Source organism: Dendronephthya gigantea, unplaced genomic scaffold, assembly GCF_004324835.1.
Source record: "Dendronephthya gigantea isolate DGI-Jeju-01 unplaced genomic scaffold, DenGig_1.0 000161F, whole genome shotgun sequence".
NCBI classification, from domain to species: domain Eukaryota; kingdom Metazoa; phylum Cnidaria; class Anthozoa; order Malacalcyonacea; family Nephtheidae; genus Dendronephthya; species Dendronephthya gigantea.
Genome location: NW_021163171.1, coordinates 316555 through 332608, shown reverse-complemented (window position 1 = coordinate 332608; position 16054 = coordinate 316555). Strand labels below are relative to the sequence as shown.

Here is a 16054-nt window from a genome sequence, read left to right as displayed (position 1 = left end):
CAACTTGTTCTGTATAGCCCAAACATGGCTGCTCAATTTTTCCAAAAAATTTCACCAACAAAACTCGCATTTACAAGTCCCCTGCGATACATAAATTTTGTTAAACGCTTGAAATATGAACCTGCGAGTATTTGTTTTGCTTCGAGGAGGTTAAACTCATCGGGAAGCTCGTCAAAGTTGGATAATTTAGCGTCTGCGGCGGAGAAAGTTGTGGGGTATCAGACCAACCTACTGCGTTGCCTTTTGAGCGATGAGGTTTCAAATGTTTTGGTGCATAGTAAGAAATTGGTTGGTTCTAGGCATCCGTTGTTAAAAACTGCTCGAAATTTGCTTTATGATGGCACAGAGGGGTTTGATACAGTGGGGCTGGTTATATTATTGTTGTCGAGATGTGGAAAGGGGTTAATGTCAGGGGGTGCCCCCCCCCTGGGAGAAGAGGAGGTGAGCGGGATACAGCAGAAACAACGTAAACTGGCGGAGGTTGCCGAGATGATTAATGCAGGTATGGTACCAGGTATTGTATTACATGCCAGACCTCCCCCCTCCCCCATAGGAAAATTTTGATGTGGGTTAGGTCCCAGACTTACCCTTTTTGTCACCCCTGTCACAGAATACCTTACAGAAGTGGAACTCCTGTACTTTTTTCGTAAGTGTGATTCGTCATGATTCGTCACTTAGCAAGTGCATTTTTTTGAGGTAGTCACCCCCCTGCCATTGTCTAAAATCAAGCCATTTTTAGTATTGGCAGGGGGGTGACTACCTCAAAAAAATGCACTTGCTAAGTGACGAATCATGACGAATCACACTTACGAAAAAATAGTATAGAGTTCCACTTCTGGTAGGTATTCTGTGCCCCTGTGCTGTTGAAACTGATCTATATAATGAGATTGAAACTGGAGTGTTATTCTTATGTCATATTACAGGGTACATGGTTCATCTTGGTATGGTAAATAATTCAGACTTCCAACCTTCGGATGACACCAAGATTATGAACTTTGGGAATAAAATAACAGTTCTGACTGGGGATTTCTTCCTTGCCAAGGCATCGGTTGGTTTATCTGAACTGGAAAATGCGGAAGTTGTTGATATTTTGGCCGGCGTTATTGGTGATATTGTTGAAGGTGAAACACTCAAAGATTATAAAACTGTACAAGATACAAGTTTGGATGATTGGGAAGATATTGGGTTCAAATCTCGAGGGAGTCTCTTTGCTAAAAGTTGTTTGGCAACAATAAAATTATGCTCACTGTCGCCAAAGGTAAACTCTTATTTTAAGCAAACCAGATTTTCCACAGGTTGTCCTAACAACTTGCTATGATTTCATTTAAGAACTTGTCAACAATTTGGAAGTGAATTGAACCAATTGTAGCAATTTAATTAGTGTGCAATGTGTGTTTGATATCAAATTTATCTTAATTTTAGTATGAAGATGCTGGTTTTGCATTTGGAAAGAACCTGGCCCATCTTCAGAAAATCTCCAAAGATTTTCAAGAACTCAAGGGTGAATTAGAAACAATCTCATTGAACAATGCAGCAATCATAGAGAATAAGCACATTCTATCTCCAGATCAACTTACAAAATCTCTGAACACCTTTATCTCTGTGGAAAAAACTATGAAGGAACAACTGCAAAGCTTTGAAATATTTAAAAGTCTTGAAGACTTAGCTAATGACTATGGTAATTCAGCTTTGAAAAGTCTGGAAATTTTTCCAAATTCTGAAGCTAAGAACTGCTTGGATAATCTTGTGAGATATCTCATGGCTTTGTACAATAAATAATGGCCTGGCATTTCATAAATATTGAGTGAGGTTCAGTTCAGTCTTTCTAAAGTACAAGAAAGAGAGGTGTGTGTCTTAGAGAGGTATCTGTATTGGAGAGGTGTCTGTATTAGAGATATGTCTGTATTAGAGAAATGTCTGTATTAGAGAAATGTCTGTATTAGATAGATGTCTGTATTAGAGAGATGTCTGTATTAGAGAGATGTCTGTATTAGAGAGATGTCTGTATTAGAGAGATGTCTATATTAGAGAAATGTCTGTATTAGAGAGATGTCTGTATTAGAGAGATGTCTGTATTAGAGAGATGTTTGTATTAGAGAGATGTCTGTATTAGAGAGATGTGTCTGTATTAGAGAGATGTCTGTATAAGAGAGGTGTCTGTATTAGAGAGATGTCTGTATTAGAGAGATGTCTGTATTAGAGAGATGTCTGTATTAGAGAGATGTGACAATTAAGGTAGTGTTCCTAGTAATTCTAAACACACAACAAATCAATCTGATTCATTCTATTCAATTTTTGTTCAAAGCTAATAAATAAAATCTTAAATACTTTAAGTAAATATTTCACTGACTAATTTTGAGATCCCAAAGTCCTACCAACTACCATTTAATGTCTTTCATGTTTAAAATTAATTTATAGCCGTATTAAAACATAAACTAGCTTTGATAATACGAACTCGAAAAATTCATTTATACAATGAAAATGGAAAGAGGGTTATTTGGGGCACATTTTTTTGCACTAGACATTCGTCTTCAACCATTATCTGGTGATATTTTAGTTTGGTGTTTCTTTCATTCCAAAACCCGTTCTACCAAACCTGACTCTCCGTTAGCTCCTTCAGCCTATCATTCATCGCTTTTCCATTCAGTTCATTCCGATAGCGGATCCAGGAAATCTCGTTCGATCAATTTTTCTAGGAAATTCCTCGCGTTGTTTCCCGTCTTGAATTTCCTTGTCTGGCTTCGCTCGCTGCTGCGCATGTCCAGTAAAATCCTACCCTCTCGAGAGAGCATGCGCAGAAAAGGCAACAGCTCGTCCACGGATTCCAACTGGTACACAGTCAATAATGGTCGACCAGGGTGACATTCCAGTGTCTTCCCCGTCACATAAATATTCTTGCGCTTCGCCAACAGTTTCGTAATGCGACTGACGTAAGGTATAAAAATAGAACCAATATTACCTTGGCTTTCTTTGGTACCCACTTTTCCCGCGGTCTCTTTAGTACCCGGGTTTTTCGCGGCCTCTTTAGTGCCCATACCCTTACTACTTCGTTTTCCCTCGGTCTCTTTAGGAGTCTTGTTTTTCGCGTTCTCTTTGGCGCCAACTCCCTTTGAACTCTTGCCCATTCCCTTCGCCTTCTCACTAGAACCCAGACTGCTCTCGCTCTCAGTAATACCCAGACTCCTAGCGCCTTCGAAGGCCCAGCGGTACATTTGGAATTGAGGCAACTGTTCTTGTGGTAAACACAAGGCCATGTCTAGTAGCTTGCAAACAGACAGATACAATCCAAGCCATTTTTCCTGACTGTAGTTCACGTAGCCGCTCGCACCCAGGACCGTCTCCGAGTAGAACATCTGTTGGTCACGTGACGGCGTATCCGCCTGTAATAGGTCGCTTTCCATGAGCAGAAACACGTGAATCATTTCGGAGATTATCATTGGCCAGATCGATGTCATGTTGTCGGACATACGAAGAAGTAGCACTCGGAAGAATAAGAAGACTTGCTCGTGGAGGACTGGAACTTGGGGCATGCGCAGACACTCGGCCAAACGTTCCTGCATCTCAGGGAGGACAGACTGGTATTGATCTGCCTCGCTACTGAACACTGCGAACGAGAGACGTTTCAACATCATTGCTCTCTGTTGCATTTCCTGAAATAAATAAACACTGGATCAATAAGAGATGATCCTTACTGGACCTCTAGGAAGAACAGTTTAGAACTGATAGAACTATCCAGTATAAATAAAGTTAGTTTAGTTTAGGTTTCCTCCTGTAGTAACACTGGATCAATAAGAGATGATCCTTACTGGACCTCTAGGAAGAACAGTTTAGAACTGATAGAGCTATCCAGTATAAATAAAATTTTACCTGTTCATGGTTTCCAAAGAGACTAATAGTAGAAGTTGAAGTGACCGTAGCCCGCGCCATGAGCTCTCGAAAAGAGGCCTGATCTTGAGTGAACAGGTTGTCGATGATGATACGCCAGTTTCCGACACTTTCCGGAGCCATTTGGAAGAAACCTGTTTCAAAAAATAACTCAAACATTTCTTTACGCCACGCCTTCCTTGTATATTGATAACTGCTGAGCGAGGCAACCAGCGCACAGCAGGCTCGGAAACTGGGAACATTAGCGACACTAAAAAAGACAATGATTGAGATGTTGGCAAATGCAAAAAACTTCAAAATTCCCCCCAGAGATTCTACGTTTGTTATATTCTACCACGAGTATAGCACAAGATTCCTCACTTCATCTCCATATTAAAGTTATCTGTCTCCAAATTCGGTCACAAAATCTACAAACGCGAACTAATTTTACCTGTGATTTCTCAGATAAGGCGTGACATTGCCCATGACGTTGAACAAGAAGTTAACCACACGTTCCTTTTCTTCGCTTCCAAAGACAATATCCAAAAGTGACGCCAAAACATCCGCGAGCACTATAAGAGCCTGGGTACTATGTTTCCCCGCGTTACCACCGCTGACAGGTTTACTCGCGGGCTCAGATCTGTCGTCACTACTACTTAAGGTGTCGCTCGTGGATTCAGGCGAGATTTCTTCATCTGGCCCTCCAGGGTGGGTTATAACGGATAGATTTCGGCTGAACCAAGCGGAAGAACCAAGTGATAAGCCAGCGATTGATGTGCAGGCTTCTATAAGACGCTGAGCCACATCCTTTGAAAAAAAAAACCCAACAAAAAATCGTCAAAAAGTCTCAACCAGTGAACTCTATACAACTGGAACGATAACTCCTAAGAAACATCCCTATTCAGCTTGAAGCCAAAATAGTTTTTCTGAGTTTTGAGACGAAATACTTGACGCTAGACGTTGGACTGTGTGTCAAATTAAAGCTATTGAAAAGTTACATTTGGTGTAGAAATTTCAAGACTTAAACTACAAAGGAAATATATAAAAAAAACCAATTACCAACCGGCAAAAAACCGGGAAATTTTGAAATATTTTTCAGATATTTCCCTTTAACCTAAAGTCTCGAAATTTCTACACGAATTATAACTTTTTAATAGCTTTTATTTCATATACGGCTCAACATTTGGCGTCAAGTATTTCAGCTCAAAACTGAGAAAAAGTAAAAAGCACTGGCTTCAATTTCCTCCTCAGAGTTATCGTTCCAGTTTGTTTACAGTTCAATGGTCTCAACAGGCCTCAATCAAAGCTTCAAACGAAGCCTGATCTACAACGACACTGACCTGAGTTTCTTTACGAGATTTTCTGTCCTCCTTCCCCGGAATTTTGACGCAATATGTATGTAAGTTAACAAGGAGGAGAAACACGGCCGGGGGGGGAAGGTTTAGTTGCAATCCATCTTTTAGCAAAGCCAAGAATGAACCTCTGGCTTGGGTGATATAACTGAGCGGAGAGCGTTGTAAAAACTCGTGGAAGAATTGTAATAAACTTGCTTCAAAACCCTTGTCACGATTTGATACCTCTTGACGAATAATTTGCCTCACTGTATCAATCACAACCTCCAAAGTTAGCGCCTAAAAGTAATTGATTAAATCAATAAGAGATGATTCTTACTGGATCTCTAGGAAGAACAGTTTAGAACTGATAGAGCTATCCAGTATAAATAAAGTTAGTTTAGTTTAGGTTTCCTCCTATAGTAACACTGGATCAATAAGAGATAATCCTTACTGGACCTCTAGGAAGAACAGTTTAGAACTGATAGAGCTATCCAGTATAAATAAAGTTAGTTTAGTTTAGGTTTCCTCCTGTAGTAACACTGGATCAATAAGAGATGATCCTTACTGGACCTCTAGGAAGAACAGTTTAGAACTGATAGAGTTATCCATTGAATTCTTATTACCTTTATATCCAAGATCAGAGAGATAACTCGTAGTTGGTCATCAGAAACAGCCATAAAGAAATGTGATTTCGTCTCAAAGTCCTTCTCGTTCAATTTATTCGTGTTCCAAACATCAGCTACGGATGCCAGGAATACAATTGTGTGACTCATCGCGATGGGAGTGAGCAACTGAAGTATATTATGACGCAACGACTGGAAAGTTGAAATGAAGGAAATTTGATAGAGTTTGAAACAATTATTGCACAAACAATACTTTATATTTTATATACACAACAAAACTTGCTCACAAAGAGATTTATAGCGAGATTGTAAACAAGTTGTTTCTGGAACGATTTCTAACAACTGTTGAGCGAATATCCTTCGAATGGCAAGTCATCCATAATCACAAACAAGTTCTTTACTTAAACATCATTTTGTATTTAAAAATGCATTTTACCGACCTTTGCTGTTCCCAGTAAAGCCATACTGGATGGTAAGGTGTCGTTAGGACTATCCAGATTCCATACACCCCATATTGAGAGCAGCGTAGCGATAACTCGAGGTAAAATGCTCAGCAATCCTTCCCTTGCTTCGAGAAGTGGCGTCGAGTTCTGCACGTAATCTGACGAATCGTTTGACTTGGAATTCGAGGAGAATGCGTGGAGAAGATTGGCGAATATTTGCATCGAACGAACTGGTTTTTGACCAGAATCAAGCGGAATCCCGGGAGAACCAACGCTGTTACCTTGAGGGAAAATATTGTCAGGTTTTAGTACGACAGAATATATCTTTTGGTAGGGCAGTTTTCACTGAACGTAATACTTAATAAAACATTGAACGTACCTGCGCGGGGTTGGATAGAAAGGACTGGAGACGATACAGCGTCCAACAGGCAGAAATGACAAATGGATGTTACCCCAGCAAGAGCTGCCAATAAATGATCAGGAGGGTACTGTTCGTTGTGAGCGCTAGAAAATAGAATATTCTTTGAACTGGGCATCCAGTAAGGATCATCTCTTATTGATCCAGTGTTACTACAGGAGGAAACCTAAACTAAACTAACTTTATTTATACTGAATAGCTCTATCAGTTCTAAACTGTTCTTTCTAGAGGCCCAGTAAGGATCATCTCTTATTGATCCAGTGTTACTACAGAAGGAAACCTAAACTAAACTAATATTATTTTATATACCTTTTAGTTCCTTCACTTCTGTGATCTTTAAACACCCTCGTAACGTCACTAATATTGCTGCACATCTGAAGCACGATTGGTACAACCCATTTTCTTAAGTCCATACCCAAATATGGTAAACACTCTATGACGAATCCTGACCAGCGGCTGCTCATCTCAAAATTACCTTGAGCCTTCAAGCAACATAAGGCCATGTTCAGCAGCATCTCTTGCGAAGAAAGCGACTTTCCTTGAATAAAGCGAGAGGTGTACCCCTCCACCTGTGGGGCACCCTCCTCACCGCCTTTCATAATGATCTCGAAATCCGAGTTTCCATGGTGATCTGGCGTCAGCGCTTCAACACACGACAACAGCGCATGCTCCAAGACTATCAACGCCTCAACGACTTCCAAAAGCTTTGATTGCAAAATCATTTGATCAACAGTCTCTTTTAATGGCGCCTGAGTGGAACCCTTTGACGAATCAGATCCGTCGTAAGAGGATCGGAAGTTGTCGGACGAACGCCGGGCATCCCCGGGTGAAGGTCGGGAAGGATTCGTAGGCGGTCGGGCGGACGACGTATTTTCATATCTTCCATTAACAGTAGCAGCTAAGCAGTGTATGATCGCTTTCTGAACGCGACATCGCGACAGCAAATCTGTGATAAAATTTCCAAAGCCATGACCACTTTCACGAACAAGTTTGACCAGTTCCCAAATCAGGTTTGTCAGGCATTCCAGGCTGGAAACTTGCGTCTTAACGTTGCCTTCTAGGAATTCTGAAGAGACGTTAGACGAGAGAGGGTAGTGACTGCGTATGAAGTAAAGAGTGATTGTTATCAGAATTTCCAGATATTTGCTCGTGTTCGGCTTGATCGTGAATTTACCAGGAGGACTTGTCTTCGAGTCTTGAAAATGAAGAAAAACATCAAAGTTTAGAACTGATAGAGCAATCCAGTATAAATAAAGTTAGTTTAGTTTAGGTTTCCTCCTGTAGTAACACTGGATCAATAAGAGATGATCCTTACTGGACCTCTAGGAAGAACAGTTTAGAACTGATAGAGCTATCCAGTATGAACAAGATCAATTCAGTTACCTGTGCGGTCTCCGAACAACGGGCCATAGAAGCCCTTTCCAAGTAACGATCGTTTATGACGAATCAGAAGCTCCTTAATTCGTTCTTCGTAAGGTCCAAATGAGCTCCCAATGCTTGTGGCTGCCGAAGCACAGACGAACTGCCTCGGAACGACTCGTAATACGCCGGAGAGGGTACGGAAAGCGTACAAGATGCGATGATAGTCACATTTGCCTGAATAATGGAGCTTATGCATGTCTGATGAACGAGATTGAGACTGTGGACCTTGAACAGGATTTGTGCTCGGCTGGTCTTTTGTGGACTCTGAAAATGAAAAAGATTTATTTATACTGGATAGCTCTATCAGTTCTAAACTGTTCTTCCTAGAGGTCCAGTAAGGATCATCTCTTATTGATCCAGTGTTACTACAGGAGGAAACCTAAACTAAACTAACTTTATTTATACTGGATAGCTCTATCAATTCTAAACTGTTCTTCCTAGAGATCCATGCAGTAAGGATCATCTCTTATTGATCCAGTGTTACTACAGGAGGAAACCTAAATTAACTCTATTTATACTGAATGGCTAACACATATAATTCGCACTTACTTCTACTTTTTTCTTTGCCACCAGAAGATTTCAAGTCCTTCATACCATGAGACACTGTCAGAATCACTTCATTTCTTTCTTCATTAATATCCTCCAATATCCCGTCTTGTACATCATCGTCCTCGTTTTCACCCTCAGCATCCCTATCGATCCCTTGTCTCCTCTTCCTCTCTCGCTCACAATAGAAATGAGAAATCCTCGCGGTGGACGGATGAAGCAAAAGTAACAACAAGGGCTCCAAAATACGACCAATATCACCTTGCTCCAGCGAATGACTAACCCACATTTTAGTAAGAGACCTAGGAATTTGGGAAAATGGAAATAATTCAGGTTAAAATCTGATGAATATCGCATTCGCAAAACATCATGGCATTCGAATATGGTGAATCTTAATATTATAATACCGTATTTCAGGTTCGTCTGACTCAAGACCATCCATCATAACAAAAAGAGATCTAGGCAAAGATTGGTAGAAAACAGAAATATTAAATATCCTCAAATATCCTGAATGAGCTTAAAAATTTCATTTCAGAAGTAAACATTTATTATATCATGTTATAGATCGAAATGTCATGTTAAGGTCCGTTTACACTCGCGAATTTTGCTGCCATTTTATTTGCGACTTTCTTCTTTTGATAGATGTGAACGAGTAATTAGTTACGGATGCTCTGATGTGTACGAGCTCCTATTTGAACACCGTAACTAATTCACTCGTTCACATCTATCAGAAGAAGAACATCGCATAATATAAAATCGCAGCAAAAATTGTAAACGGGAATTTGTAAATCGAAACTTCATGTTATAAGTCGTGTTATAAAGCACACAAATACTACATATCTTCAATCTACTTTAAAATTCCCTTCTCATTGTTAGCATGCCTAAGGGCCTGTTTATAAGATCCCGTCTAGCCGGGACGGGATGTTTTCATCCCGCTTAGCCGGGAAACTCGCCTAGGCGGGATGGCGCGTGTTTATATGGAGTTCATTTTGTAGTGCAGGTTGCTTCGACGGCATGTTTTATTGTAGAAAACGAATATGCCAATATATATATGCTCCTAATGTATGTTAATCGCGAATCATCCCGAGCAAGCGGTATGGAGTGTTTATATGGCAATTTCTCGTCCCGTCTAAGCGGGATCCCGGCAAGAAGTGCCGGGATCCCGTCTACGCGGGATGGAAAAGTGGTCATATAAACACTAATTAGTGTTTGTATTACAAGCGGGATCTCGGAAACTGTCCCGTCCCGGCTAGGCGGGATCATATAAACAGGCCCTAAAGGCATTGTATTCAGTTGATGAAAATGACCATATACCTGTCAAAAGTGCGGAGACCTCGGGCGGTTCTTCCTTGTATATTCTGTGATAAAATGCTCTTTGCAATATGCCAAAGATTGGCAAATCTCTTCAGGGCTTCCAGGCGGCTTTCCTAAAGGTTGAATGTTTTTTAAATTGATTCAGCAGTTTCAAAAACGATCATAATTGACTGACAGTTACTGTACCTTGTTAGCGGAGACCATGGAGGAACCAATGACGTTCTCGCAAAGATGAGGGCTTGGAGTTAAGTTGTGGAGTTGAATCAATAATTCTACTGCCTTACGATGGTGGATGGGCACAGGACGTCCTAATATTGACCACAAACTGTTTGCTATCACCTGTGGTTGCACGAAACGAAATCAGTTTTGCAAAAATAAAGGTCTAGGGCCAGGTGTTCGAAAGGCGTATAGTTTAAACGTACCTAGGTGCTCCAAACTATATAATGAATTGTAATAAGTATTCATATTACAGCTTCATATAGAGTTCAGTTGAAAACGCGAGAAACGGGGAGGGGAAAATACCCATTTCGCGTCCAGTTTGTATCTCCCCCCCCGTTTTTCGCGTTTTTAACTGAACTCTATATGATACTGTAATATGATTACTTATTTCATTTTAATATATAGTTTGAAGCGCCTGGGTACGAGGGTGGCTTAAACGGCGGATAAGTTCAAAATGGAAAACAAAATTATCTCTTTATGTGACAAATGAGCTGAAATATTTTCCCTGGAACAGATAAAGCTTTCTAAGTATTTTAACACTAGATCGATCAGAGATGACCCTTACTGGGTCCTTAGGGTGAACTCTCTCAATAACTCAATTCATAACCATCCGGTTCAACGATACCTTATAAATATCTGACTTTTCAATCAAGGTAACTTCGTCCAAGGTTAGTATAGGAATGACCATAACTCCAGCGTCAACAGAGGTCAGTCCTGGGTTCACAGATAAGGTTAAGTTAATGAGATCAAGAACAGTCGATACTGATGTACTCTGGATATTAAAGTCATCCAACTGATAGCAACAAGATATCAAACATCGCAGCCATGTCGGGAGACGACCTTTTTCTGTAAACAAGAATTAAAATTTTAGTTTAGGTTTCCTCCTGTAGTAAAACTGGATCAAAAAGAGATGATCTTTACTGGACCTCTAGGAAGAACAGTTTAGAACTGATAGAGCTATCCAGTATAAATAAAGTTAGTTTAGTTTAGGTTTCCTCCTGTAGTAACACTGGATCAATAAGAGATGATCCTTACTGGACCTCTAGGAAGAACAGTTTAGAACTGATAGAGCTATCCAGTATAAATATTCTAAGTTCTGACCTTTCATTGAAGCACCAGACTCTGTTCCTCTCGCCTGCATCGGGAAACAAGACAACTCAACAAGTAGTTTACACATTGCTGTGTAGGTCTTTGCCGCAGTACTTGGAGAACTACACGAAGACTTCACGTGATCACCACCTGCTCCGAGCACGCGAGGGCGCATGTCTTTCACGTGATAGAGTTTGTCATTGGTAAAACTTTCCATGGCTTTCTCTCCATCAAATATCTTCCACTTGAAAAACTCCAGGATGAAATCCATAAAATTTTCGATACACTTTCTAATAAGCATTGATTGACTATCGTGTCTGACCATTTCCTCATTTTTTTCAGTTTCCTTCAATTCTGATAACTTTCTATTAGTTTCTTCCACTTTGGATTGGTCGATTTCATTCTTTTTGCCGTTTTTTTCTCTTTTCCTTCGTTTTTCTTTAGATTTCTCCTTCCTAATTTTCTCCTTTTCTTTTCGTTTTTCGGAACTATCTTTACTCTTTTCTTTCCTCGGAGATGTTTCCGCTTTACTTTTGTCACGTTTCTCGTCGTTTTCCTTCACTGACCGTCTCTCTTTTCCTTTACCCTCCTCGACGTCATCGCCATTTTTATCCACTTTCGATTTTTCAAACTTCGGAGTTGGAAATTTCTCAACCATCACTTGTTCTAAGGACTCAACGGATAAATCTTCATCACGTGATGTAACACGTGATTTCAGTTCTTCTTCACGTGCCATTCTCTCTTGTTCACGTGATTTTCGTTCTTGGTCACGAGGTTCCGTGCTGACGTCAGCCGAATCGAAGCTATCACGAGATTCGAAGCTGTCACGCGACTCAAGCTTATCACGTGCGTCATTGGGCGCTGTCACGCCACCCTCACGTGGCGAACTGCTTCCAGAAGAATCTTCAAATGTTTTTGAATCGTATTCGATGAAATCACCGGGATCAAACTCGCTGTTAGTAGGGCTCATGCTCGAAGGGACAATATTCCGGGGTAAAGAAATATCGCGGACGAAGTTCGTAGAAGGGGTTAGTTTTGAAAGAAGTTTGGAACAGAGCAAAACTCCCTCCTCTAACTCATCTAAAGTCAGGTTTTGACAACCACGTGTCAGCTCTTGGATAATTTGAGACAAGAGTTCTGGCCAGTGCTGGGACTCTGTTTCAACTGAAGATTCCTAAACAAAAACAAGTTTGAAAGTTCATGTTACCAGTTGAAATGTCATGTTCTAGAAAGAACTATAGAGCTATCCAATATAAATATAGTTCATTTATTTATAAGGATCAATAAGAGATGATGCTTACTGGACCTCTAGGAAGAACAGTTTAGAACTGATAGAGTTATCCAGTATAAATAAAGTTAGTTTAGTTTAGGTTTCCTCCTGTAGTAACACTGCATCAATAAGAGATGATCCTTACTGGACCTCTAGGAAGAACAGTTTAGAACTGATAGAGCTAAAAGATGATCCTTATTGGACCTGCGAAACGGTATAAAATAAAAAATCTTACCAATGCAACAATGTTCAAAATGAAGTCAGTCAATCTTATAACATCAAGTACTTCCAATTTATCATCATTTTCATCAAGTTCCCTCACATCTTTCCCAGGGGAAACATTGCTATCTGGGTCACCTGCTCCAATGGTCGCTGGGCTGTTGTCACCATCAGACCTTCTGTTACAAGCAGCTAAGATCTTTGCAATATACTGCCACATAAAGTAAGGTTCAAACGTATTAAACAACAAGTTCCCAGTTTTAATCAATTCCTCCATTGGGTTCTCTTTTGAAATGCTTTGTTTCACTGGCTCATGTTTTCTTGAAGCTATTTCTCGATTCTTTTCAATGCTTTCTTTTGGATTAAAATGCTGGTAGCTCAGGAAAAGATTTTTAAAGACCTCTATAAGCACATCCTCAAGGATTGCAGAGCCAATTTCTGGTTTATCAAGCAGGTTTAGCAGGATCCTGAATGGTTTGAGTAACTCTAGTTTTGTAGTTTTTCTTGACATCAAAGCATCCACTCCTGGAATATGAATAATGTTTATGACTTAAGATAGAACTTATAGAGCTATCCAGCATAAATAAATGTAGTTTTAGGTTTCCTCCTGCAGTAACACTGGATCAATAAGAGATGATCCTTACTGGACCTCTAGGAAGAACAGTTTAGAACTGATAGAGCTATCCAGTTTAAATAAAGTTAGTTTAGTTTAGGTTTCCTCCTGTAGTAACACTGGATCAATAAGAGATGATCCTTACTGGACCTCTATAAGGAAGAACAGTTTAAAACTGATAGAGCTATCTAGTAGTCTATATAAAGTGCAGCCTACCTGGTCCACTCTGTTGCCTAAACAAAGCTTTCATTCCTTCAACAACCAACTTCTTTCCAAACATTTCAAAATATTGGCTGCTATCATCTTCACTGGTGCTACCAGAGAGCTGTGACAATCCAGCGCTGTTTACACCAAGTATCCAGGCATACAGTCTTCGGTTCAGGGACATATCCCTTCGAAGGAGAACTCCAAGTGCGGCAGTCATGAGAGTAGATAGGTGCGCGGGGGAGAGGTAGGGGACATGGAGGGGCAGCAACTGAACTAAGAAGTCAAGGATGTTTCTTTGCACAAGAGCAAGGCTGTCGTTTAGGGCAAGACACAGTCCTTGAACCTAAAATATTAGTTTTTTTCAAACTATTTATATACACAGAGTAAAATACTAAAGTAGGTCACATCTGGGTGCATTGCAAGCTAATGGGTTAACAAGAGACACTGACAGACAGAATTTTGGTGCTCTATGCATGAACATCGATTACTCACCATATATGCATGGTTCTTGCCCAGCAAATGCTGCTGCTCTGTTGGTGGTAAATGTTTATCCAGTTGTGAGAGGAGAAATATTGTGGCAGGCAATCTTGCTGAAGGTGTTGTGATCACAGATTGCCACAATGCATCAAAGAATATATCGATATCTGTGGCAACACTGATTGACTCCAGCAAGGAAATTGTTCTGGTTAAAAAAATGGACAACGACAGAAGAATAATAAGGAAGCTAGTCAGCTAGTAGTACCATACAAAACAGCCTAAGAGTTTAGAAAAAGATGAAAGGATTTTAAACCAACAGTACAAACCTTTCCGTGTAATCAGATCCTTCCTCGATTGCTGGCAAAAGACCCAACAACAGACCAGGTAGACTTGGTTCCAAAGCTTCACCCAGTGGTATAAAATGTTCTTCATATAATTTCATTAAAACAGGCTTGACAGACATTGCTGAGTGACTCATTAATGGAAATAGCCCAACACTATAGATAAATAGGTCTTGAGACAAACGTTTGTTGCCAATACGCTCAAAAATAAGGTTGTAGGTCTCCAAGGCTTTGAGATGAACACCGCTGGGTAGGGCTGGATGCATGCATTGCGATAGTCTTTTACCAATCATTAGTTTTCTGGGAATAACAACAAACTTGGAATAGGAATTCAAAACCTAAAGAAAACAGAGCAAGATTAGTCAAAGAAATCGGAAAGCAATATAGACATATATAGATAAATTTGTTTGTATTTTACTCTGTCTAATGCCAGATGATTTTACTTATCAGTGGATGAATACTGTCAGTTAATAAGTTAACAAAACTATCTGTCAGTGTCTCTTGTTAACCCATTAGCTTGCAATGCACCCAGATGTGACCTACTTTAGTATTTTACTCTGTCTAATGTCAGATGATTTTACTCATCAGTGGAAGAGTACTGTCAGTTAATAAGTTAACAAAACTATCTGTCAGTGTCTCTTGTTAACCCATTAGCTTGCAATGCACCCAGATGTGACCTACTTTAGTATTTCACTCTGATTTTACTCATTAGTGGAGTCAAACCCACAACTTTGCATGCAAATACCTAAAACGACGCAAGCCAAACACTTAGGATTCTTTCAGAATTAAGTGTTTCATGTGACATCATTGGAATCGGACGAAATACTAAGAAATGGAAACCTGCTTTCACCTAATGTTATTGTGAAAGTACTCCCGGATAAACTAGCCACAAATCATGACAAATTTGAGGAATATTGTTCCTTAATATGCACCGAGATCGGGTTCAGTTACAAGTTGTACATAGACGTACGTGTTACAACTTACAAAATTACATAACCCCAAATTTTGTGTATAAATATTCATTTACTTGAGGTATAAACCTACCTTGTTTAATTTCCCCAATGCAGAGATCAAATCGGCCCATTCGCTAGTCGACTCAAAACTCCTCAAAGCTTTCTCAACCGCTGCGATAAATTGCCGATATTTGCTGTCAGACAGCAGCTCGACTTCTTCTGAGGACATTTTTTATATGAACGCTGCTTTTAAACGGATTCAATGAACTTTGAGGCTTGTTCTGCATTGCCAGGCATCGTGGACACAACTCATGCATATAATCTCCATAAATAGCAAACAATTCACCCTTTTTCAAGACATTTTAATCATTTTCCGGCGGTTTTCAAGTATGTTTCGATCCTAAGCTGAACTAATATATTTTCAATAAAAAATAAACAAAAATTTGCGACTTTTCGAGTTTATTTTTATTTTGAAAGTGCTGAAGTGTTTCCACCGTTAAGAAAATCACATTTAGTTTCAATAGGAAATTACACTGAGCTAATAACAACTGGAACGCTAGCTGAATACACGATAATTAGCATTTCTCACGATGACGAATATCCGCCATTTTTGGGGTACTTTCAATCTTTTTAAATTTGTTTAAATCTTCTTCAAACAATAATAGCAATGTAAGAAGCATATTTTAAGAGTCCATACACCAT

At 39.8% G+C, this 16054-nt stretch overlaps 2 protein-coding genes across 2 annotated transcripts; one reads left to right on the top strand and one right to left on the bottom strand.

Annotated features, from left to right (window-relative positions):
• The first annotated feature begins 23 nt into the window (after positions 1-23).
• On the top strand, positions 24-1783 carry LOC114537677 (decaprenyl-diphosphate synthase subunit 2-like). Its single transcript, XM_028558775.1, has 3 exons — positions 24-502; positions 924-1258; positions 1423-1783. Exons 1-3 carry the CDS (start codon positions 25-27, stop codon positions 1777-1779), a joined length of 1170 nt encoding a protein of 389 aa, XP_028414576.1. The 5' UTR covers position 24; the 3' UTR covers positions 1780-1783.
• A 601-nt stretch (positions 1784-2384) lies between these two features.
• LOC114537635 (protein dopey-1-like) lies at positions 2385-15803 on the bottom strand. Its single transcript, XM_028558707.1, has 20 exons — positions 15444-15803; positions 14385-14737; positions 14074-14263; positions 13591-13924; positions 12778-13286; positions 11285-12446; positions 10809-11029; positions 10151-10303; positions 9965-10077; positions 9058-9108; positions 8654-8952; positions 8066-8368; positions 6992-7877; positions 6644-6768; positions 6262-6545; positions 5822-6013; positions 5205-5495; positions 4316-4671; positions 3868-4135; positions 2385-3650 (listed from the first exon to the last, which is right to left on the bottom strand). The coding sequence occupies exons 1-20, from the start codon at positions 15579-15581 to the stop codon at positions 2649-2651; spliced, it is 7230 nt and encodes a 2409-aa protein (XP_028414508.1). The 5' UTR covers positions 15582-15803; the 3' UTR covers positions 2385-2648.
• Positions 15804-16054: the final 251 nt, after the last annotated feature.

Excerpts from the sequence above, each read along its gene's own strand:
- LOC114537635 (XM_028558707.1), bottom strand. The coding sequence starts at position 15,581 with ATGTCCTCAGAAGAAGTCGAGCTGCTGTCTGACAGCAAATATCGGCAA. Across the intron at positions 14,264-14,384 it reads GGATCTGATTACACGGAAAG|AACAATTTCCTTGCTGGAGT; the intron begins GTTTGTACTGTT and ends TTTTTTAACCAG. Across the intron at positions 3,651-3,867 it reads TCTTTGGAAACCATGAACAG|GAAATGCAACAGAGAGCAAT; the intron begins GTAAAATTTTAT and ends TATTTATTTCAG.
- LOC114537677 (XM_028558775.1), top strand. The coding sequence starts at position 25 with ATGGCTGCTCAATTTTTCCAAAAAATTTCACCAACAAAACTCGCATTT. Across the intron at positions 503-923 it reads TGCCGAGATGATTAATGCAG|GGTACATGGTTCATCTTGGT; the intron begins GTATGGTACCAG and ends GTCATATTACAG. Across the intron at positions 1,259-1,422 it reads TATGCTCACTGTCGCCAAAG|TATGAAGATGCTGGTTTTGC; the intron begins GTAAACTCTTAT and ends TCTTAATTTTAG.